At 38.3% G+C, this 24403-nt stretch overlaps 1 protein-coding gene across 1 annotated transcript; it reads right to left on the bottom strand.

Annotated features, from left to right (window-relative positions):
- Nucleotides 1-556: 556 nt before the first annotated feature.
- On the bottom strand, nucleotides 557-23056 carry LOC124124393. The gene is made up of 5 exons (XM_046487548.2): nucleotides 22988-23056; nucleotides 4844-5131; nucleotides 3786-4073; nucleotides 2440-2462; nucleotides 557-1080 (listed from the first exon to the last, which is right to left on the bottom strand). Exons 1-5 carry the CDS (start codon nucleotides 23001-23003, stop codon nucleotides 1075-1077), a joined length of 621 nt encoding a protein of 206 aa, XP_046343504.2. The 5' UTR covers nucleotides 23004-23056; the 3' UTR covers nucleotides 557-1074.
- Nucleotides 23057-24403: the final 1347 nt, after the last annotated feature.

The following is a 24403-nucleotide window of genomic DNA, read 5'->3' as shown; positions in this document are numbered from 1 at the left end:
GCGATGAATACATTAGGCATTAAACACAGGTATTATTGAGATACTTAGTGTGCGGTCTGAGTGAGAGAGTGGCTGATACAACAGCAAATATCGAGGTAAATGATGCGTAAAAATGAAATATTAATGTATTGAATATTAGTCACACCGTTCCTAAGAAACTTTAAGATTTGTTTTGCAAGTTGAGCATCAAATCTGAAACACTCTTTATATTATGTTGATACAAATACTCATACAATTACAAAGACAGTTTTCACAGCCGCTGAAGTCTCCCGGGCGATCGAATCAGGTCAGGTGTCCCAGGAGAAATGGTTTTGTCGTTACAACACTACAATGTGACACTACAATGTGACACAACTACTAATGTGTTCTGGAATAGAAATATGTATCGATTTTTTCGCTCAGGTATAATGGTGGTTACACTATAGTATTGGCGTTGACGCAGGTTCGACCCTGTGCACAGATCACCTTTAAAAAGTCCCACCTGTTCGTGATTATTATGATTCAAAGAAACAAAAGCAATCTTTCTTTAAATCAATAATATTAATAATTAATTTTAAGATATAACAAAAGTGAAATGTTATTAACAAAAACACGATTGGACATCCCCTCCCCTCGATCCTTATACAAACACATATTTTGTAATTTCAATGCTAATAATTTCAAATAATCTTGTACAATATCATTAACATGAGTCTATGGAAAGTATCAAGTGTTTTTATATGATGATGATAGAGAATATGGAATCGCAGCGCTGGTTATTATAATACCAGCATGACTGGAAAACTATAATTTTCCGTGGCTAGTTAGGTACTTATCATCTTACATATGGAATAGCAGAGCTGGTTATTATAATACTACAAGTCTATCCAGACAATTTGCATGATTGCCCAGCTATTATTCCCCGTGGCTAGTTATTTATTGTCATCTGACGAGGTATATCAGAGCTAGTTATAATGAATTACTAATAAGTTGAAACCACTCAAAGACAATTTATAGCTTGACGATTCCACTGCTGGAGTGAACTGTGGATGGCCTTGCTCAGTCTGTTTGGGGGCATCAGGTGTTGGACCACGTCTACTTCTGAAACAATTTAAAAACGCAACATTATGCATTCATCGTGGAATCTTAAAAAAACTCTTTTGAGTTTGAGTATAATATTATGCGGGTCTATAGTACATATAAAACAGCGCTATTTTGGAGCCATGGACAATTATGGCCAATAGGGATTCAGCACATGTTATTGTACTCCACTCTTTAATCAGCACAATCTACAGCATATTAAAACACCACGCCTCTCTGGGTGTCCCGGTCAGAATGTGTAGCCGGTACGTCGTGCCTTAGTGAGTGAGTGAGTTGGGTTCAACGCCGCTTTTAACAGTTATATCGCGGCGTGTCAAGTTAATGTGGGAGGAAAGCCCTAAGTGATGCAGGCCTCAGACGTTTACAGCTTTGGTGAAACCCACGAGCACGGGTATTGTGCTGACACACTTAGAAACATAATCGGGGCGAACGGGGATTCGAACCAACAATCATAGGTTTCTGGCTATGTCATAGCGGCCTGTATATAATCTAAACTACGTTGACTAGTCCAGTTTAGACTATTTATAACAAACTGTCTGGGTAGGGAGGTGGATGGTTCTAAGCTTCCACGGTAGCTGTACAGTTGTGTGTCCCTCAGCCTGATTACGATCCCATTGGGGCCTTAGCAGTGATGTTTAGTTTGTCAGCCTCATATATACACGTGAAATACGTCAACGCCCTGCCTCACCTCGTTCCCATTAAGATGACACGTCATGGTGTCATTGAAATGCAATTCACATTTGCATCTGTTTTGATGATTTTTCAATTCAAGAGGTGAAAGAAAAGTAGGTGTGCCACGGCACTGGGTGCTCCAGACAAGATATCTTTCAGAAATTCAGTTCACGCTTGGGACGTTCCCATCTACACGCGTCTCTTCATGAGACGTTTATACATATGCATAACGTATTAAATGTATACACAATCATAGGCGTGTAGTATCTGCATACTACTGTGTACAAACAGTATCCGTGTATTTTCACTTTCGTGTCACTTTCCTCCTGTGATACTATATTCTCAAAGTTTGCTGGCTTCAATATCTGACTTATTTGATATGAGTATGGAAAGGGTTTTGCCGTTTGTATTATTATGACTTAGTTATTACATTGATGGTTAACATGATCTGGACTACCATTTTTTGTGGATTAGATCGCTGCCTTGTGTGCTGGCGATCTGGTGCCTCCCTCTGGCAGTGTGGGTTCGAATCCCGCACGAGACTCAACCCAAAACAAGTAGGAGAATCTGTACTTTACTATGAAAGTGCTGTCCCAAAATATAACATATGGAACAAGGAATGATTCATATTTAAATAACATGTGAGGTTTGACATACACCAACACGACATTTTGAAACTTGTCTTACCTTCCCGTGACATCCCTCAATTCCTGAAAGAAGACACGGAATACATTAAATCTCACTATATCAGAAACCTGTTCACTGCACTGAAGTTACATTTATGAAAACTCACCCTTAATTAGAAACTATGCTTGAGCCACTAACACATGGTGTATGGCCAGGACCGTTACTGTTACATGTGGTGATGATCAAGAGGCTTTATAGATAGGTGTCTCTGACGAGCTGTGTGGGCTTGTACACAATGACGTCGAGGTGTGGGACAATTAGATCTATCCTGTGACAGACATCGCACTTTAAGTATGGTAACAGGGACACGTATGACGTAACAAGCACGTGACGTCACATCAGACTATATGGCATGATGTCTGTGCGGGCAGAGCAGCCGATTGGTAGTAGTATTTTACAAGACGGTGACTAGCCAATAAGATGTATCAACAAGAGATGAACAACTTTTCATTGACCTCTCTTTTGAACACGATAATCTCCAGAAGAATGCATAGGAAGCTGGTGACGATGAAGGTAACCACGACTGCAATGGCGATATATTCTGTATTGTCTGGAGGCAAGGGGCACTCACTCAGTTGGAGGAGTATCTAGAACTAGGTAAACTATTCCTTTTATTCCCTTAATCCCGAATAATGAAACACACATACCACACCAGGTCATATTAAACGTGTATAACAGAGAAATACATGTAATTTTCGGGAGAAACTTGGGCCGGCCGCCGCATATGCAAGAATTGTGACGGTGACGGACCCCTCCCTGGCCTGCATGTTTATGAAATGAATGTAGCACGTGCAATATGTGTGTGACCAAATTGTATTGAACTGTATGCATTCCCACTAAATTACACGTCTCGCGACTATGCAATTATGCCACAAAAACGTTTCACAGTTTCTTTATCTCGCACTGATCCATGTACTATTCTCAATGTATCCTACCAATAAAATAACTGACATAAACTGTGTGAAGCGTGAAGAAGTTTAGATGCTTAGAAATAATCAATAGAATCGAAATCGTATTATGTTTGTTATCTGTGATGGCGATGCCTATATTGGACACAGACATATACACTTTCTCTTGGACGTTAGATATTGAAACTATTATAACTTATGATTCAGAACAAACAATCGTGTTAGAATGTTGGACTGGCAGATGGTCATTCTGTACCTATGGGGGCGGTAGAGTAGTCTTGTGGTTAAAGCGTTCGCTCGTCACGTCGAAGACGCGGGTTCGATTCCCGACATGAATACAATTTGTGAAGCCCATTTATGGTGTCCCCTGCCGTGATATAGCTTGGATATTGCTAAAAGCGGCGTAAAATCTTACTGACTCACTCACTCTGTACTTACCATGTAAAACTGTAACGCCTCCACAGGAAATTGTCCTACTCTTTTGGCACATTAATTCCAGTTGTACATCCCCAAAGTGTTCTTTTGTCATATTTATTTCTTTGACAGCGGTGATATCTGTAGGGCCAGGCACATGTCCATCTGTAAACAGTGTCTCCCGAACGCTCCCGACACGGAGTGAACCCTTGAAAGCTATAGAGCAATAGTAGTTCTGGATGGTTACTGTCAGTAATATCTTCCCATGCAGAAGATCTGGACGGTCAACGGTTATGCTGCATGGTGGGTTCTCTGAAAATTATGATACATAACATCAAACACTCTGGTAGGAATGTTATCGGCCATTCACACTTTATAACTAGTTTTATACAATTGGTTGCATGCAACACATCGTATGCAACTTGTTGTACAAAAACGTACATGCTCTATTTCTTGGACATGGAGGATTTTTACCTTCGTTGATTAAAATACTCTTCTGAATTCACCGATTTTCGTAACCCCACCACAAAGCGTACTATTTGAGCTGATAAATTCCAGTCTTACATACGCAAAGTCTGTTAGTGTCATATTTATTTCGGTAGAAGCGGTGACGTTTTCAGGTAGCTTAACGGTGGCTCCTGAACGCTCCCGACAATAAGTGAGAATTTAAAAGCTGCAGAACAATAGTAGTCCAAGATGCTTGCCGTAAAAGGCGACTATGTTTGTCGTATGAGGCGACTAATGGGACCGGGTGGTCAAGCTCGCTGACTCGGTTGATGCATGTCATTGTATCTCAATTGCGTGGATCGACGCTCATGATGTCAATCAATGGATTGTCTGGTCCAGACTCGATTATGTACAGACCGCCGTCATACAGCTGGAAATTTGCTGAGTACGGCGTGAAACAACAAACAAACAAACTGTACATGTCATGAAGAAGAAAGGACCATGTCTCCCTGGTTATGCTGAATGATGAGTTCATCCTAAATAATTACATGTGTTTGAACGCAATTTGTACATTTTGGAAAATGTCACGGTCATTCGTTCACCCCAAATAATCATAAACCTTGCAATGTACTTACTTTCAGCAACAACAAGACGACAATAAAAAAAGTTATGGTCGCCATCAGCACACCCCCATTGTCCCGCATGTCCGTGTTGTACGCTCAGTATCCTTAGTTGAGTGTAAGTTGAGTTTATAGGAACAGCCTGGAATACGCTGACAGGTGTGCAGCCCGTTTGTGAACACTGAGGACTGCTCCCAATTGGAGCACTGTAAATGGTGTTAGAGAAGGCTTGAGATGTAGAGCAGGTCAGACTAGTAGGCTCATTCAGGTAGGATTCGTCGGGGCACTGGATCTGAACCAAACCTGTGAGAAGGAACGGGACCCGGTTGTATCAAACTTTAATGTGGCATTAACGTGCCATTAAACCTTCATTAACTAATGTAGCATTAAATCCAGTTGTACTAACGTTTTAATGACGTCGTGGTGTCATTAGCGCGTCATTAACTTAATGAAGGTTAATGAAGGGCATCATTAGCGTGTCATTAAAAACAAACATGGCAGCGAACATATTGTTTGAACGCTTAGGAGGCACAAGGAAAGACCGTGTTTTCAGAAAACGAACACAACACCTCGAATCCATGAGCGATGAAGAAGTAAGGGCACGCTACCGTTTTGGGAAGACAAGCATCAGATATATCTGCGATCTTGTGAGAGATGAATTACAGCCCAAATCTGCAAGATCGCCCGCACTTAGTGTTGAACTACAGGTAAATGTTTGATAACTAACACGTCGTCACTAGAAACTCAGCTAGTTTGAAATAAACATATAATTATAGCGCCAAATTTATAGCGGGCAATTTTAAAGCGGCTATGTTTACAATGAATGAAACGCACTTCTACGTGGGTCAGCTCACTGGTCTGTGTTGGTAAAGTCATATCTGCAGCCTAATGATACCAACCTTGTAAATATATTTCACAATTGAAAGTAATGTAAATTCATGGATCCCTTTCACTTCACTCCAGAAAGATACGTTTTCAACTTGGCGTTGTCAGCCATGATCAATTTCATAAGGGGGAGTTACTCGAATGACTTAAACTAAATGTGTCGTGCACATTGAAGAGAACAGTTTTGCGTGTTCGATTCCGGCCAAAAGAACCTTTTAATTAATTAAAGCATGCACATCTTATATCAATCCTTAACACTTTACTTAGTGAGACATAATGAAAACGCAGCCAAATAAATAACAAAGTAGATATAAGTATTATGGAAATATTTGAACATTTGTCAAACCTATCATTAGCCTCTTTATAATCATTTTATCAGGTTATGGCAGCCCTGCGTTTCTTTGCAAGTGGAAGTTTCCTACAAATCACTGGCGACACAATAGGGATAGACAAATCAACAGCCTCACGAGTTATGAGGAAAGTTTACCTTGCCATTGCGTCTCTTGTGCCTAAGTTTGTTACCTGGCCGTCCGAGAGGGATATAGGCGACATTAGAAAGGAATTCTACAATATATCTCGATTTCCTGGAGTCATCGGATGTATCGATGGGACATTTGTACGGATACAGGCACCATCAGACAGCGAACCTGCCTTTGTCAATAGGAAAGGCTACCATTCGATCAACGTTCAAGCAGCGTGTGAAAGCCAAGGTGTGTTAAATAATTTTTTATAATAACAAATAAAATGTCACTGTTAAACCTGTGCATGGAGCATACACGTCCTCCCTTTAAAGTCACAAGGACAATATGTTTACGACCCTGACACCATTCACGTTGTTAAACGAAATAGCTATCAGACAAATCTTTATAGTATGATATGATTTCAGCATTTGTTGTTTAACGCCGCGATCAGCAATGTTTCAGCTATATGGCAGTGGCTGCTATATGAACCAAGTTCGATGGTAATATTGACTTATATTAACACTGACCACATTTGTCTCGTTCTGTAGGTAAATTTACTAACTTAGTGGCGAGATGGCCAGGCAGTACGCATGACAGCCACGTGTTCAAGATGAGTAAAGTGCGGCAACACCTGGAAACACACCATACGACTCTACAAGACGGCGTTATTCTCGGTGACAGTGGATACGCATGTCGTCCGTATTTGATGACTCCGTATCTAAAGCCATCTGGCCCCGAGCAAGAGCGATTCAACTCTTCCCGTAAAAGAACAAGGTCAACCATCGAAAGAGCATTTGGGTGGCTCAAACGGCGTTTCCATGTTCTGCACGGTGAAATCAGGATGAGCCCAGAGAGAGTTTGTACCATCATTGGTTAGCTTTCTAAGATAATAATATACATTGTAACTATGAAATAAATTTGAAGCTAACCGATATATAAGATCGCATATATATATATATAGCTTGAACAGTGCTAACACCAGTGGGAAACACTCCTTCATATAATATAAGAATCGAATGATAACAATACTGTAAACCCTTTAAACAATCATACTATATTTCACAGGTGCTTGTGCTGTGTTGCATAATCTGGCGATAATTCTTCGTGAACCCATGCTGGATGTTGATGGAGAGGACGGTAACATTGAAGGGCAATATACAGGTCCCGAAGATGGACGGGGCATCCGTGATTATATCACAAGGCACTATTTCACTAACTGATATGGTCAAACTGTCTCTGCTTTAATATAACTATACAGAAGAATGCAGAGATACCATCTGTTGTCACTGAAGAAAATAGTTGACAGTGTTCGCTGTATGTATTTGTCAATGCGTGCACTTTTCTCTTTTCGTGTTGAATCAAAGGGATATGGTTTCCCAGCTTTGTTTAACTTTAATTTAGATTACTGCGTAAATATTGTCCAGTGTGCAGTGCACATTTCCCTTCAGAAAAATACAGCCAAACGCCACACGCAAACAATGAGTTTGAATTTGCTGCACAACGCCAAGACTTCACGGTGAGCATGTAAGGTTCTTTGTGTATCTTTAGCAATGAGTCTATCACATTAATTTTATTGAATATGGTTTACATAAATTTCGTCGAAATCGTGTATTAACTGATCGGCTTATCTCATCAACTCATCGTTATTGACAGCTACATACGTAAAGAGCACCCAGCAATGTACCGATAGTGGTTACTTGTATATAGTATAAAGTAAAAGATGGATAACAATTTATTAAAATTGACATTGTTAGTTATCTCCCGTTCGTTCAACTGAAGCTATACAATATACAACACAACACTGTGTAGCACACTATCAAACTAATTGTATTTTTTAAATGAACTCTTAGTAACATTTCAAACATGAGGATGTCATTTTCATTCATGGTGCATCAAGCTATCCAACTCCAATCGGAGCTTCTTGTTCATGAGCTCAAAGTAAATAGTTTGCTGAATGACTTTCTTTTTCTGCTCAAGCAAAACCTCATACTGCAGTCGAGTGATGTCATCCTGTTTGATCTTTCTCTTGGTGACACGATTTGATTTCGACACAGTTAAACGTCACATATGTATAATGAGTGTGAGTGAGTTAAAGTTTAATGTCACTTATGTATGATGAGTGTGAGTGAGCTAACGTTTAACGTCACTAATGTATAACGAATGTGAGTGAGTTAAAGTGTAACGTCACTAATGTATGAGTGTGGGTGAGCTAAAGTTTAAAGACATTTATGTTTCCTGAATGTGAGTGAGTTAACGTTTAATGTCACTAATGTATAATGGGTGTCAGTGAGTTAACGTTTAACGTCACTAATGTATAATGAGTGTTAGTGACTTAACGTTAAACGTCACTAATGAATAATGGATTTGGGGGAGTTAAAGTTTAAAATCACTTATGTATGATGAGAGTGAGTGAGTTAACGCTTAACGTCACTAATGTATAATGAATGTGAGTGAGTTAATGTTTGACGTTACTAATGTTTAATGAATGTGAGTGAGTTAAAGTTTAACGTCACTAATGTATAATGAATGTGAGTGAGTTGACGTTTAAAGTCAGTGATGTATAGTGAATGTGAGTAAGTTAACGTTTAACGTCACTAATGTATAATGAGTGTGAGTGATTTCAAGTGTAACGTCACTAATGTATAATGACTGTGAGTGAGTTAATCTTTGACATTACTAATGTATAATGAATGTGAGTGAGATAAAGTTTAACGTCACTAATGTCTAACGTGTGTCAGTGAGTTAAAGTTTAACGTCACTTATGTATGATGAGTGTGAGTGAGTTAACGTTTAACGTCACTAAAGTATAATTGGTGTCAGTGAATTCAAGTTAATGTCACTTATGTATGATGAGTGTGAGTGAGTTAACGTTTAACGTGACTAATGCATAATGAGAGTGAGCGAGTTAACGTTTAACGTTACTAATGTACAATGGATGTGAGTCAGTTAAAGTTTAACGTCACTAATGTATAATGAGTGTGAGTGAGTTAAAGTTTAACGTCACTTATGTATAATGAGTGAGTGAGTTAAAGTTTAACGTCACTAATGTATAATGAGTGTGAGTGAGTTAACGTTTAATGTCCCTTATGCATAATGAGTATTGGTGAGCTAATGTTTAACGTCAAGAATGTATAATGAATGTGAGTGAGTTGACGTTTAAAGTCAGTGATGTATAGTTAATGTGAGTAAGTTAACGTTTAACGTCACTAATGTATAATGAGTGTGAGTGAGTTAATCTTTGACATTACTAATGTATAATGAATGTGAGTGAGTTAAAGTTTAATGTCACTTATGTATGATGAGTGTGAGTGAGTTAAAGTGTAACGTCACTAATGTAAAATAAGTGTGAGAGAGGTCAGGTTTTACGTCACAAATGTATAATGAGTGTGAGTAACTTAACGTTTAACGTCATTGATGTATAATGGGTGTCAGTGTGTTAAAGTTTAATGTCACTTATGTATGATGAGTGTGAGTGAGTTAACGTTTAACGTCACTAATGTATAATGAGTGTGGGTGAGCTAAAGTTTAAAGACACTTATGTTTCATGAGTGAGTATGGTTTTACGCCGCTTTTAGCAATATTCCAGCAATATCACGGCGGGGGACACCAGAAATGGGCTTCACACATTGTACCCATGTCGGGAATCAAACCCGGGTCTTTGGCGTGATGAGCGAACGCTTTAACCACTAGACTCCCCGACCGCCCGTATGTTTTCTGAATGTGAGTGAGTTAACGTTTAATGTCACTCATGTATAATGGGTGTCAGTGAGTTAACGTTTAACGTCGCTTATGTATAATGAGTGTGAGTGAGTAAAAAGTTTAACGTCACTTACGTATAATGAGTGTGAGTGAGTTAACGTTTAATGTCCCTTATGCATAATAAGTATAGGTGGGTTAATGTTTAACGTCACTTATGTATAATGAGTGTGAGTAAGTTAACGCTTAACGTCACTAATGTATAATGAATGTGAGTAGATAAAATTTAATGTCACAAATGTATAATGAGTGTGAGTAGATACAATTTAACGTCACAAATGTATAATGAGTGTGAGTGAGTAAACGTTTAACGTCACTAATGTATAATTAGTCTGAGTGAGTTAAAGTTTAACGTCACTAATGTTTAATGACTGTGAGTGAGTTAAAGTTTAACGTTTCTAATGTATAATGAGTGTGAGGGAGTTAAAGTTTAACGTCACTAATTAGGAGATAAATATTTCGTTTTGTAAGATTTGCGTGATGTTATGCTGAATGGATGTACGGAAATTTCATTTGAACACGACGCCGTAACATCACGCAAATCTTACAAAACGAAATATTTATCGACATTGTAACATGAACGTTAATTAAATCGATATTTAGGAGGAACTAATTTACTGAGCGCATGACACAACAAAACTGTCATTAGCAATACGTCTCCTCGTGCTCACCTTCGAAAGGATGCATGATATGGGGTGCCGCGAAACCGTTCAACGGTTTCGAGGTACTCCAATAATAATGGTTCATTTTACGAAAGGGGTGGCCACATGTTCAAGCCCATTTCTCAGAAAATAAACAAACAACAGAAAATATCACAAATTCAATTCTTTATCACAGTTCCTCATCTTACTTGTAATTTGTAGTTATGCGTATCTATAAAATACAAATAATCAAAATTAGAAAAGCCGTACATACTGTTTGGCCCCTATACAAGAAAGTGTCAACTCGCTGAGGTAGTGACAAGAGAAGTCAAACATGTGCGAGATTTTAGATATGCAGCTTAGCTGGGATGGAAAAAGTTGTTTACTGTCACAGTGGAATTACATATGTGAAAGAGACCATGGGAATTAGCAGAAGAATTAACCTGGAAGTTATTCACGGGAGCAGTGGACAGTGGCAGGATATTTGTATTTTGGACAGGTACCAAATTACGATCGTGAGCGAGCTGCTGCTGTCCCTGAAGAATGTTCGAATAATGTCGTTTTTGAGCCGAGCTCGAGTCAATGGAATACGACTTCAACGATTCATCGGTTTTGTGGCCGGTAATTTTGCAAATCTCGCGATTTTCAATGCCTGCGTTTGACAGCAAAGTAACAGCAGTTGCCCGAAGACAATGGTTTGTATACACATTGAGACCAGCATTGGTAGAAATTTCTTTCATCATGTTGCCAATGACATTTACACCAACTGGCCTCGTGGTGTACCATTCGGTGTCGTCGACGTGGACTCGTCTCTTGGGAGCCTGGTAAAAAGCACCATTGTTGGGATTGAGGAGAGACATGTATTTTTTTAATGAAAGTACAGGACAGAATTTGTCCGATGTTGCATAAATGCGTTTGTTGGGCCCATTTGAGTCTTTGAGGTCCCCCCTGTGATTTTTTGTGACTTCGGAGTGTGTCATTTCAATGAACTCAAACCCCTGTTCATCGGTGGATACACGAAAGGAAGATGCAGTTAATTCCCTTTGGTTTTCTTTACCACGACGAGCGAAACCGAGTGTAAGGTCGAACCACACTTTACGAAGCAAGCCGGAAGGAGTATCCGTATCCAAACTTTCACGAATTTTTTTTAAATCATTCTCGGGGATAGCAGCATGATGTGTTGTCTGGTCAAGGCCATCGCGCTTGAGTTATTTTTATCATGGACAGAAAAACATTGTTTGCAGTGTGAAATTCCCGGTCTTGGATAATGTTTATGCTGCGCTCAAATGGCGGTCCCCTGATGTGCCTGTGTATGGCAGCACGCAACCCAACAAAACTCGATTTTGAGTAAAGATCTCCCTCAGCATTTCTGACTTCGGCATAAAAGAACCTCAGTCTCTCATTTAGTTGAGAAGCAGGAAGCTCTTCGAACTTGGGTTCAAAACCTCGGAAACCAAGCCATTCTGGAAGTGAAAAAGATTGCCTTGTTCAGGGTACAAATGTGACAGTAAGTGGGAGTAATTTGTTACTAGGGCCTAGTCCTATTACGGCGTCGTGTTTAAATGAAATTTCCGTATATCCATTTAGCATAACATATCTCAAATCTTACAAAACGAAATATTCAATTTACGTTAAGATTTTGGTCAATCTCGTTATATATTATTGCCATTTTTTGCGATGACACATTGGTCACGCTTTACATTGCTATCATGGCAATGGTGTAAGGGAGGTAACTCTCGCTGATGTTGATCGAATCTGCGTAGGAATTTTAGGTATGTGTTTATGTATTCTTTTATGTTTCAATGGCTTACATCGAAATATTTTAACTCCCCAGGAGGTATTACGCCCGTAGATTTGGAGAGGTTCCCATCCACGATGTCCTGTACTGCATTTGCATCAAGGGACGCGAAGCGGTCACTGGACGCTTGAACTTTTGGCTCTACGGAAACGCTGGCTGTATTTCCTAGTTCAGGGGCCATCTCAGAACGGTTTTCAGCTTCAACAGCTGTTGTAAGTAATAATAATAACAAAAGTAGGTGGGTGTATGAAAGTCATAACTATTATAGAGTTGCAATAAATGTTTTTACTCTGTTAAAAAATGATTTTCTTTTCTTTTCCCTTTGGCCAAGCCCAAGAAAATTACATCATTTATGATTATGATTGGGTAATTAATGACAATAGGTAAATTTCATTTACCTTCAAATTCTTGAATTATCTCAGAAAATGTCTCGTCGTCCCAATCACTCAATATTTCATCGAAATCTCCGATGTGGAAGTCAGGGTAAATTTCCATCTGTTCCTCCATGTTGATGATTTCAAAAATAATTCCATTAATTAATGTATACATACACGGTGATGAGACCCCAAAAATTCAGCGATGTTATGCTCATTCGACAACACTTTTTAACCAATCAGATCAGAGAACATACCTACTTTTATGTTACAATGTATAATGACTGTGAGTGAGTTAAAGTTAAACGTCACTTATTTATAATGAGTGTGACTGAATTAAAGTTTTACGTTATAAATGTATAATTAGTGTGAGTGAGTTAAAAGTTTAACGTCTCTTATGTATAATGAGTATGAGTGAGTTGAAGTTTAACGTCACTAATGTATAATGAGTGTGAGTGAGTTAACGTTTAATACCCCTTATGCATAATAAGTAAAGGTGAGTTTATGTTTAACGTCACTAATGTATAATGACTGTGAGTGAGTTAAAGTTTAACGTTACTAATGTATAATGAGTGTGAGGGAGTTAAAGTTTAACGTCACTAATGTATAATGAGTGTGAGTGAGTTAAAGTTTAATGTCCCTTATGCATAATAAGTATAGGTGAGTTAATGTTTAACGTCACAAATGTATAATGACTGTGAGTGAGTTTTCCTTCAACGTCACTCATGTATTATGAGTGTGAGTGAGTTATTGTTTAACGTCACTAATGTATAATGAGTGTGAGTAGATAAAATTTAACGTCACTAATGTATAATGAGTGTAAGTGAGTTAAAGTTTAACGTCACTAATGTATAATTAGTGTGAGTGAGTTAAAGTTTAACGTCACTAATGTATAATGACTGTTAGTGAGTTCAGGCTTAATGTCACTAATGTATAATGAGTGTTAGTTAATTAAAGTTTAACGTCACTAATGTATAATGAGTGTGAGTGAGTTAAAGTTTAACGTCACTAATGTATAATGAGTGTGAGTGAGTTAAAGTTTAACGTCACTAATGTATAATGAGTGTGAGTGAGTTAAAGTTTAACGTCACTAATGTATAATGACTGTTAGTGAGTTAAGGCTTAATGTCACTAATGTATAATGAGTGTTAGTTAATTAAAGTTTAACGTCACTAATGTATAATGAGTGTGAGAGAGTTAAAGTGTAACGTCACGAATGCATAATGAGTGTGAGTTAACGTTTAACGTCACTAATCTTTAATTAGTGTGAGTGCGTTAAAGTTTAACGTCACTAATGTATAATGAGTGTAGGTGAGTTAAAGTTTAACCTCACTACTGTAAAATTAATGTGATTGAGTTAACGTTCAACGTCACTTATGTATAATGGGTGTGAGTGAGTTAAGGTTTTACGTCTATAATGTGAAATTAGTGTGAGTGAGTTAGAGTTTTACGTCACTAAAGTATAATGAGTGTGAGTGAGTTAACGTTTAATGTCACTTATGCATAATAAGTGTGAGTGAGTTAAAGTTTAACGTCACTAATGTATGATGAGTGTGAGTGAGTTAACGTTTAATGTCACTTATGCGTAATAAGTGTGAGTGAGTTAAAGTTTAACGTCACTAATGTATAATGAGTGTGAGTGAGTTAACGTTTAATGTCACTTATGCATAATAAGTGTGAGTGAGTTAAAGTTTAACGTCACTAATGTATAATGAGTGTGAGTGAGTTAACGTTTAATGTCACTTATGCATAATAAGTGTGAGTGAGTTAAAGTTTAACGTCACTAATGTATAATGAGTGTGAGTGAGTTAACGTTTAATGTCACTTATGCATAATAAGTGTGAGTGAGTTAAAGTTTAACGTCACTAATGTATAATGAGTGTGAGTGAGTTAACGTTTAATGTCACTTATGCATAATAAGTGTGAGTGAGTTAAAGTTTAACGTCACTAATGTATAATGAGTGTGAGTGAGTTAACGTTTAATGTCACTTATGCATAATAAGTGTGAGTGAGTTAAAGTTTAACGTCACTAATGTATAATTAGTGTGAGTGAGTTAACGTTTAATGTCACTTATGCATAATAAGTGTGAGTGAGTTAAAGTTTAACGTCACTAATGTATAATGAGTGTGAGTGAGTTAACGTTTAATGTCACTTATGCATAATAAGTGTGAGTGAGTTAAAGTTTAACGTCACTAATGTATAATGAGTGTGAGTGAGTTAACGTTTAATGTCACTTATGCATAATAAGTGTGAGTGAGTTAAAGTTTAACGTCACTAATGTATAATGAGTGTGAGTGAGTTAACGTTTAATGTCACTTATGCATAATAAGTGTGAGTGAGTTAAAGTTTAACGTCACTAATGTATAATGAGTGTGAGTGAGTTAACGTTTAATGTCACTTATGCATCATAAGTGTGAGTGAGTTAAAGTTTAACGTCACTAATGGATAATGAATGTGAGTGAGTTAAAGTTTAACGTCACTAATGGATAATGAATGTGAGTGAGTTAAAGTTTAACGTCACTAATGGATAATGAATGTGAGTGAGTTAAAGTTTAACGTCACTAATGGATAATAAGTGTGAGTGAGTTAAAGTTTAACGTCACTAATGGATAATGAATGTGAGTGAGTTAAAGTTTAACGTCACTAATGGATAATGAATGTGAGTGAGTTAAAGTTTAACGTCACTAATGGATAATGAATGTGAGTGAGTTAAAGTTTAACGTCACTAATGGATAATGAATGTGAGTGAGTTAAAGTTTAACGTCACTAATGTATAATGAATGTGCGTGAGTTAAAGTTTAACGTCACTAATGGATAATGAATGTGAGTGAGTTAAAGTTTAACGTCACTAATGGATAATGAATGTGAGTGAGTTAAAGTTTAACGTCACTAATGTATAATGAATGTGAGTGAGTTAAAGTTTAACGTCACTAATGTATAATGAATGTGAGTGAGTTAAAGTTTAACGTCACTAATGTATAATGAGTGTGAGTGAGTTAAAGTTTAACGTCACTAATGGATAATGAGTGTGAGTGAGTTAACGTTTAATGTCACTTATGCATAATAAGTGTGAGTGAGTTAAAGTTTAACGTCACTAAAGCATAATGAGTGTGAGTGAGTTAAGGTTTTACGTCTATAATGTAAAATTAGTGTGAGTGAGTTAGAGTTTTACGTCACTAAAGTATAATGAATGTGAGTGAGTTAAAGTTTAACGTCACTGATGGATAATGAGTGTGAGTGATTTTAAGTTTAACGTCACTGATGTATAATGAAGACAAACCTTTGAGTGCATACATTCAAATAGTTTGAACCGTTATGTTTGGGTTGTTACAGCACTAATGTAGTGCCTGTATAAATGTATTGATGTCATAGTTTTTGATTGACTAACCAAGCAATTTCGTTTGCCTTCGCGTTTCTATAAACCTAAAATAAAAGGCCCCATCCGCTAGCGGACTAATGATTGGCTGATAATCGAGTGTGGCTACAATTTTTATGTGTGTTTCAATGACTGTAGCAATCTGTGAAGTTAGTATTGCTGAATTGTTCTTAAACATTGACTTAAATATATTGTTTCGATTCCAGAGTTATATACGTACAGAAGGATGTACACACGTTGCATTTTCCGCTACCTCCATAAACGCAGCTCAAGTCTTAAATACCTTCCCAATTCTCTCTCCTCGAAAAATAATAAATAAATAATTTGTCTGCAGGTTTTATCAAGAAGGGAATGCTGGATTTCCAAGAAAAATAAATATTTTGGGCTCCTTTTACAGACCCATATTGCGTGTTTTGAATCGGTGCGCGATAGAAATATCTCGTCTCCAAAACTACAATAATGTTTCATTGAAATAGTGATGGCCAAACGTAAAAAGCGTACATATATGGGGACAGTAGTGTACCGAGGCGTGTTCCTGTGGATGTGTCAATTATCTTGAAACAAGAGTCCAGTTTGAAATGCAAGCAACTACGTATATGACGATTCAAAGACGTCATATCAAACCGGATAGTGCCGATGAAATCATCAGCAAGTATATGGATTTACTGCCTATAGATGGTTTAAACATATATATTTTCACAAAAGTGTGAAAATGGATTGGTAAACAAGCGAAGCGCGTATGTTAATACCGCTCCATTACACATAGGACATAGTACAATGAATACATAGATGAAGGTTAGAGGTAACAAATAAATTGTACATGCCAAGCTAGATGTGTTTATATAATAAATCTATTTGCAGTTTATTTTAAATAATCATTTAACTTAAAATCTGCCAGGTCTTAATACAAAGTGTTGAATATAATCTAATCTTATCATTTGCTCTTCCTTAATCAAATCCGAATTTCTGCATAACACTATTTGTAAAGAATAACCATGTTGGTAAAAATACATGTCATTAGGAAGAGCATAGTAATTTGTACACACACAAAAAAAGTGTAAAGCATCTTGGGTATGATATCCACAGGAACATGTTTTTGTATCAAAGATATGTCTATCATGCTAATAGCAATAAATCCCCAGGTCCGGATAAGATTACAAATGAACACATTATCTATGCAGGAGAACATCTATTTATTCCTTACGTATACTTTTTAATCATATGATGAAACTACAATATGTACCCTATGATTATAGACTTGGTATGGTCATACCAATATATACTAGCCACATAGAGAAACTGTGCACGGAGAAAATATAGATATAAGGGCACCCGTCAATATATGAAATATAGGTTTGAACATAGCAATTATTGGAGACATTCAAACGCTCATGCACGTGCCATGCGATATGACGTCATTGATGGGGGCCTATGGACGTGCAATGTGTTACTGCACGTGAATCCTGTGCAGCTGTACACAGCATGTGCAACTCAAAATTCGCTGTAACTTTGGAAAGCATGATCTGTGGTCATTAAAAAATTCAAAACTTCTCAGGCGCAGACAGAAGCATATCACAAGCAAATCATGCCAAGATTGACAGCTGCACAGCGTCATGAAGCAATTGGAATGATCCGAGCGGGAATGAGGCAACAGCAAGTGGCAACACATTTCCAATGCCATCGTAACACGATATCGGCATTGGTGAGGCGTTATCAGAACACAAATGACGTTGCCGACCACCCACGTTCAGGACGTCCCCGAGTAACGGCGCAAAGACAGGACAGATGGATTCGAGTGACACATCTCCGACACAGGTTCCAAACGGCAATAACGACGTCCCAGACAATTCCTTGCCTGCGCCGTATCCATCCCAACACTGTCAGGAATCGTCTACGTCAGTACGGGATTCGACCACGACGCCCTGCCATACGTCGCATCCTGACACACCGTCATCGAGTCAACCGTCTAAGATGGTGTCGAAATTATGTTCGCCAACCTCGAATATGGTGGAGAAATGTTGTCTTTACAGATGAATCGAGGTTCAACATTTCCCACAGTGACGGGCGCCAACGTGTCTACCGGCGTTTGGGAGAACGTTATGCACGCAACTGTATTGTGGAGAGCAATCTCACCGGTGTTGGCTACAGAGATCAGATTCTGAGGCCTGTGGTCATTCCTTTCCTGCAACGTCCTGGCCCGGGATTGACATTTCAACAGGACAACGCTCGTCCTCACACGGCTAGGGTCGCAATGGATTTCCTTCACCATAACAATGTCATGTTACTGCCATAGCCTGCAATTTCTCCAGATCTCTCCCCAATAGAGCATGTGTGGGATGAAATGGAGCGCCGTCAGCGTCGTCTTCCACATCCTCCAGATAACGTCCGTGACTTGGCACATGATTTGAGGAGGATGTGGCAGGCCATTCCCCAGGCCTTCCATGCCCATTTGGTGGACTCCATGCGTCGCCGATGCACTGCTGTGATTCACGCACAGGTTGGTCATACCTGTTATTGACTTTGTGACTTTGTCGTTTGACCCCCTACTCCATTTTGATCTTCTGACGTCATCGTAACAAATGTTGTTCAGGTCCCGTTGACATGTTCTTATGGTCCGATCATTCAGCTGCTACAGCGTCTGCATAATTTTGTTCTTGCTGTGTTGTATTTCAATCCGAATATATTTTCTCCGTGCACAGTTTCTTTAAAATTATGTGGCTAGTATATAAGGGAAGAATGAAAAATCTGACCCTCGAAATTATAGAGGTATTACTCTCACATCATGTCTCTGTAAGCTCTTTGAAAAAATACTGCTCAAACGTATAGAAGACAAATTATGTAGGCTTAACCCAGACTTTCCTGATATGCTACAGTTTGGTTTTAGAAAAGAACATGGAGCTATTATGTCAGTATTTAATTTGATCGAAGGCATTCAGTATTACATACAAAGGGATTCTGCAGTCTATGCAGCTTTCTTAGATAATGAAAAAGCATTCGATAGGATATGGCACGATGGATTATTTTACAAACTACATAAAATGGGCATTAGAGGTAATACATGGAAATTACTACATCATTGTTATACAAATAGTTATGCTTATATTTCCCACCAAGGTGAACAATCAGACAGATATATGGTTCAACAAGGTGTTGGCCAAGGCAGAGTAATCTCTGCTTGGTTTTTTCTTGTTTTTATAAATGACCTCATTACAGCCCTTAGACAAGCACAATGTGGCATTCGTGCTTATGGTATGGATATTCCTGCAGTCTTGCTTGCCGACGATATTACACTTATTAGCGCATCACCGAGAGGCTTACAAACATCCCTTGATATTGTACATACATATGCCTCAAGGTGGCGCCTAACATATAATCCATCAAAAAGTGCAATAATTGTGTTCACCAAAGCAAAACGCAAGGGGTATAACTGTTATTTTAAACTTGGAAATATACACATCACTACAACTGATTCTACGGTGTATGATGGAATACTTCTAACATACAATCTGTCCTGTAAAACAAGAATTGAAAAGTACTGTCAGAAAGCAAGACAAAATATGAACTACCTAAGATCTTAAGGATTAAATAGTTATGATCTTCATCCAATTTCAAGCGTGAAAATATGGCTCATAATGATACTCAAAACCAGCCTTTATGGATGTGAATTACTCTATGACATCAAGGGTCAACATTCCGCTATGTTGGAAGGCAAGCAAAGATATTTTGCACGCATTGTACAGGGTCTTGATAAAATATCTCTTTCAGAATCTACTATTTCGAACCTTGGACTTTGGACAATTACTGCATATTTTGAAAAATGCAACCTTTTATTTCTCGGTCGTTTATGCAATCTGAACTGAAATAACTTTGCAAAAGATATTTTTTGCGCGTCCATTGCAAGCCCTGTCAATTCAAAGACAATCTGTGGAGAACTTAAATCAACACTTGATAAATACAATCTGGGTCACTACCTTCGTACATATACCCAGTACGGTACTTTCCCTCCAAAATTAAAATGGAGAAATCGTGTTAACGAAACTATATTCAACTACGAAGAACATTCATGGCTCACAAATGTATCAAATAACGCAAGCATGTCCCGTTATAAGAGAATTCATACGAGATTAACATACCATGCACTTTGGCAATTAGCTTTTCTGTACCCGGAATATCGACCTGCTTTACAACTCTGTGTGAAAGTCTCATCATGCAGTAAACTTTCGAAAGAGTGCATGCTCTGTAATAGGCATGCTTTCGACTATGAAAGCCACATTATTTTACCTTGTGAAGCGCTGATATCAGAAAGAAATGCATGTTTTCTCTTCTCTCATTGACGTACTTGACGTTCAAAAATATGTTGATTTTGAAATGCAAGACGAAACAGATATGTTATCAGTCTTATTTGGGGCTGAAACAAAATTTACTCACAATCTGGATCAACACACCTGGGAAACTATTATACTACAATTCGCCTCGTATCTGTACAAACTAAGGCATCTTTTGATATATATCTTCTAGTGAGAATCTGTCATCATTTAGGTATCTGAATTTGATAAACTGTGTGTTATTGTAAATATGTTATGCCTTTTTTATTGTGTTCACTGCGTGTAATTGAATATATTTTCATTGTAATCGTCGGAATGACATCTGGAGGAAATAAAGAATCTCTCTCTCTCTCTCTCTCTCTCTCTCTCTCTCTCTCTCTCTCTCTCTTCCATAATTTAAATCCCAGTGTATACCATTATCTCCCTTAACGTGAAGCAAATTCTTAAATTGTGTAACGGTCTCTGCCCCCGTTAGGTATTCTGGTAACATATTACAAAGTTGTGTTGCAGCTGGTATAAATGAATCTGCATAAGCTTTTGTTTTACACTTCACTGCTTGAAGATTAGTTTTATTCCTTAAGTCACACTTTGTGTTTTCAGAAACTGTATTAGGAATAAGCCTACAAAGATATTCCGGGGATAAATGGTTATTCATTTGGTAAAACATTACCAGTTTTAAATTGTATCTTCTGTCTTTTAATGACCTACAATTCGTTTCATTGTAAATCTTCTGATGACTCGTACCCCGGACAGCGCCACATATGGTTCTAAGAGCATCTAAGTGTATTTTTGTCCAATACGTTAGCTTGTTCATTAGTACAGTTGTCCCAAATATGACAACAATAATAAAAAATTGGTAACATAAATGATTTGAACATAGTGTCTAAGGTAGTTCGGGATAGACGATATTTATAACTCCTTAAACAGTTATCCAAAGGACAAAATTTCCTTACAATATCATCAATGTGCATTTTCCATGTACAATTACTTTGTCATACCAAGGTGCTAATGATTTTGTACATCTTTGATTTCTGTACCATTCATATATAAGTTTGATTTGCGACTAGGGTTAACTTTACGGGTAAATTGAATAGATTCAGTTTTTTCGGGACTAAATTTAACTTGCCATCTGGCAGCCCATTCTGAAATTCTGTCCAAGTCATTATTGAGATCACGAGCAGCTATATCAGGATCTTCTATGATCACCTACAAAGATGTGTCATCAGCAGAAAGTCTTATATTACTATGTATTCCTTCAACAATGTCATTGATATAGATAACAAACAATAATGGTCCTAGGACCGAGCCCTGCCTATAGATATTACATGACCATCACTGTAATATCAGTTAATGTCTCCCGTGAAATACTTGGCATACGTTTCATTTAAATTTGAACCAATGGTAATAATTTCCACAGATTTATGTCGAATCAACAAAATAAACAGTTTAAGTACTCTCTATACAGCGAGAGAAACATAAAGATTGCCACGCCAAATGACTTTGTAAAGATGGATTTAATGGACGTGACGGTGGAGTAAATAGTTCCTGCTTAAAAAGTATTGCTTCTCCACTTAAGACAGACAAGGAATCTATGTGGTGTTTAAGTTTTAATAATGCTGCTACACAACATATGTATTGAGATAACGCTAATTTGACGTTTAATGCTGTTCATTGAATTAGTGCCCCGCCTGAGCACAAGTGTATAGCAAGTTGGATTGGGTTGGGGTTTAACGCCGCTTTGAACATTATTCCAGTTATATCACGGTGTGTCAGTCTAATGTTGGAGGAAAAGCATAAGAGATGCAGTTCTTAATAGCAGTTTACTACTTTAGTAAAATCCACGAGCACGCTTTAGAACTCACAAACAGAGAAACACACTCAGGGCGAATCTGGGACTAGAACCCACAATCATAGGTTTCTGGCACGCCTAAGGGACGCAACTCTAGACAGCGAATTACAGTGTGGTAGACGTCTTGGACACCGGTTGTCGTTGACAAGAAGATGTTTTGAGGACCAGGCTATGTATGGCATCAGAATAATATGTCATATTTACAATAAAAACCTCAAATTAGAGCCCTATAATGTACTAATGCTGCAGCCCTAACGGGTACCGTCTATATAGCAAGAACAAAAGCCTGTATGTCGAATGTTTTAGGGATGATTTGTTTTTATCATATTTTGTCAATCGATTGGAAATATGGCTACTGTTTTGGTTTCGGTTATCGAAACGCCAGCTGCATATGCATATTGATATTAGTATAACAATTCAAATCAAAAGTATTGATGCATTCAAAATAATACAAAAACAAAACCTATGCGTCCGTTATGAGATGGATGTTTTGTTGCATTTCCCGTGCAGGCCAAAACAGCGTTCTCGTCGTAATCGAAATACGAACAAGGTGAAACTAGTCGCATGCAGGATGAGGGAACAAGATAAAACAATGCATGGTGAGTAAGTGAGTGAGTTTGGTTTTATGCCGCGTGATTTCGTGATTTGTCATAAATTAATTATAAAATCATATAAACAAAAATAGAAACCGACTGTCTGCGACATGCATTGTGAGGTTTGCCAGGACGTAGAAGACAAGGACATGTCTGTTGATGGAGGACTTCATCTGTTAACATAAGATACGTGATAGGTATTAATAACTGCTACCATGCGAACTAAAATGCTTTACACGTACAAAAAACGCTCACATTGCCAGGATAATATCATTTTCAACCAGACAAAAAAATAATACACGAAATGATTCATGTTGAAATGAATAACAGATATCTTAAATACGTATACTCAACAACAAACGTTCCTGTGTCTTTTTCAAACTAGTAAAGCTTAGCTTTCAATATTGTAGTACATGTATGGAATCAAGTCACAAAAACGCAACTGCTACAGTAAAGCCTGCATTCCATGCAAAAGTTGACTTTTATGCAAGCCCCCTGCATTTCACTACCCAAAAATGGGTATAAAAAGATGTGCGTTGACGGGATTCCATATGCCTTGTTTAGCATCGTGATGACAACAACCACTCAGAAAACAACAAAATTACGCAATTATTCAACATTACGAAATGCCACGCCTGTCCGAAAATGAGCGTCTGCGAGCCATTGGTATGCTTGAAGTAGGATAGGGTCAACGTGATGTTGCAAGACAATTTAACCTCAACAGGAACACCATTTGGTGCAGCAGATGAATGCAGTCAGAGACCATCCTCGGAGTGGCAGGCCACGCGTAACTTATAATCGACAAGACAGCTGGATTCGAACAACACACCTTCAATATCGATTCCAGCCAGCAACAGTGACTGCAAGAAGCATCCCTGGCCTTCGACGAATATCTTCACAAACCGCACGTCGCCGCCTCAGATGTGTAGGGATTGACGCCAGAAGACCCGCCAGACGTCCCATTTTGACAAGAAACAACCGTCAAGCACGTCTACAGTGGAGCAGACAGCGTCTACGCTGGACAGCCAGGCAGTGGGGGCAAGTTCTATTCACTGACGACTCTCGTTTTCATCTCAGCCACAGCGATGGACGTATTCGAGTGTACTGACGTCGAGGTGAACGTTACGTCAATCATTGTGTCATGGAAGAAGATCGGTTCGGGGGCGGCAGCGATATGGTATGGGTGGGATTACAGCAGGACAGAGGACCCGTTTGATAGTGGTAGAGGGAAATCTCAATGGACAGCGCTACCGCGACTTGATCATCGGCCCTGTTGTTCTACCGTTTTTGCGTCGTCATGGCCCAGGCATTACCTTTCAAGATGACAACGCCCGGCCCGGTTCGACTTGTTCAGGATTCTCTTCAACAAAACAACGTGAATGTCATTCCCTGGCCGGCTCGCTGCCTGATCTCTCACCAATCGAGCACATGTGGGATGAGATGGATCGGCGCCTTCGACGTCAACCACGTGTTCAACAGACACAAGAGGAACTTCGAAACATGCTCCAGCAGATAT

This window comes from Haliotis rufescens, unplaced genomic scaffold (genome assembly GCF_023055435.1).
Source record: "Haliotis rufescens isolate VD_foot unplaced genomic scaffold, xgHalRufe1.0.p SCAF_63, whole genome shotgun sequence".
Classification (NCBI taxonomy): Eukaryota; Metazoa; Mollusca; class Gastropoda; order Lepetellida; family Haliotidae; genus Haliotis; species Haliotis rufescens.
This window is presented reverse-complemented; position numbering and strand designations above follow the sequence as displayed.

Excerpts from the sequence above, each read along its gene's own strand:
- LOC124124393 (XM_046487548.2), bottom strand. Across the intron at positions 4,074-4,843 it reads TCGTCTTGTTGTTGCTGAAA|AGAACCCACCATGCAGCATA; the intron begins GTAAGTACATTG and ends CATAATTTTCAG. Across the intron at positions 2,463-3,785 it reads AGGCGTTACAGTTTTACATG|GAATTGAGGGATGTCACGGG; the intron begins GTAAGTACAGAG and ends GTCTTCTTTCAG.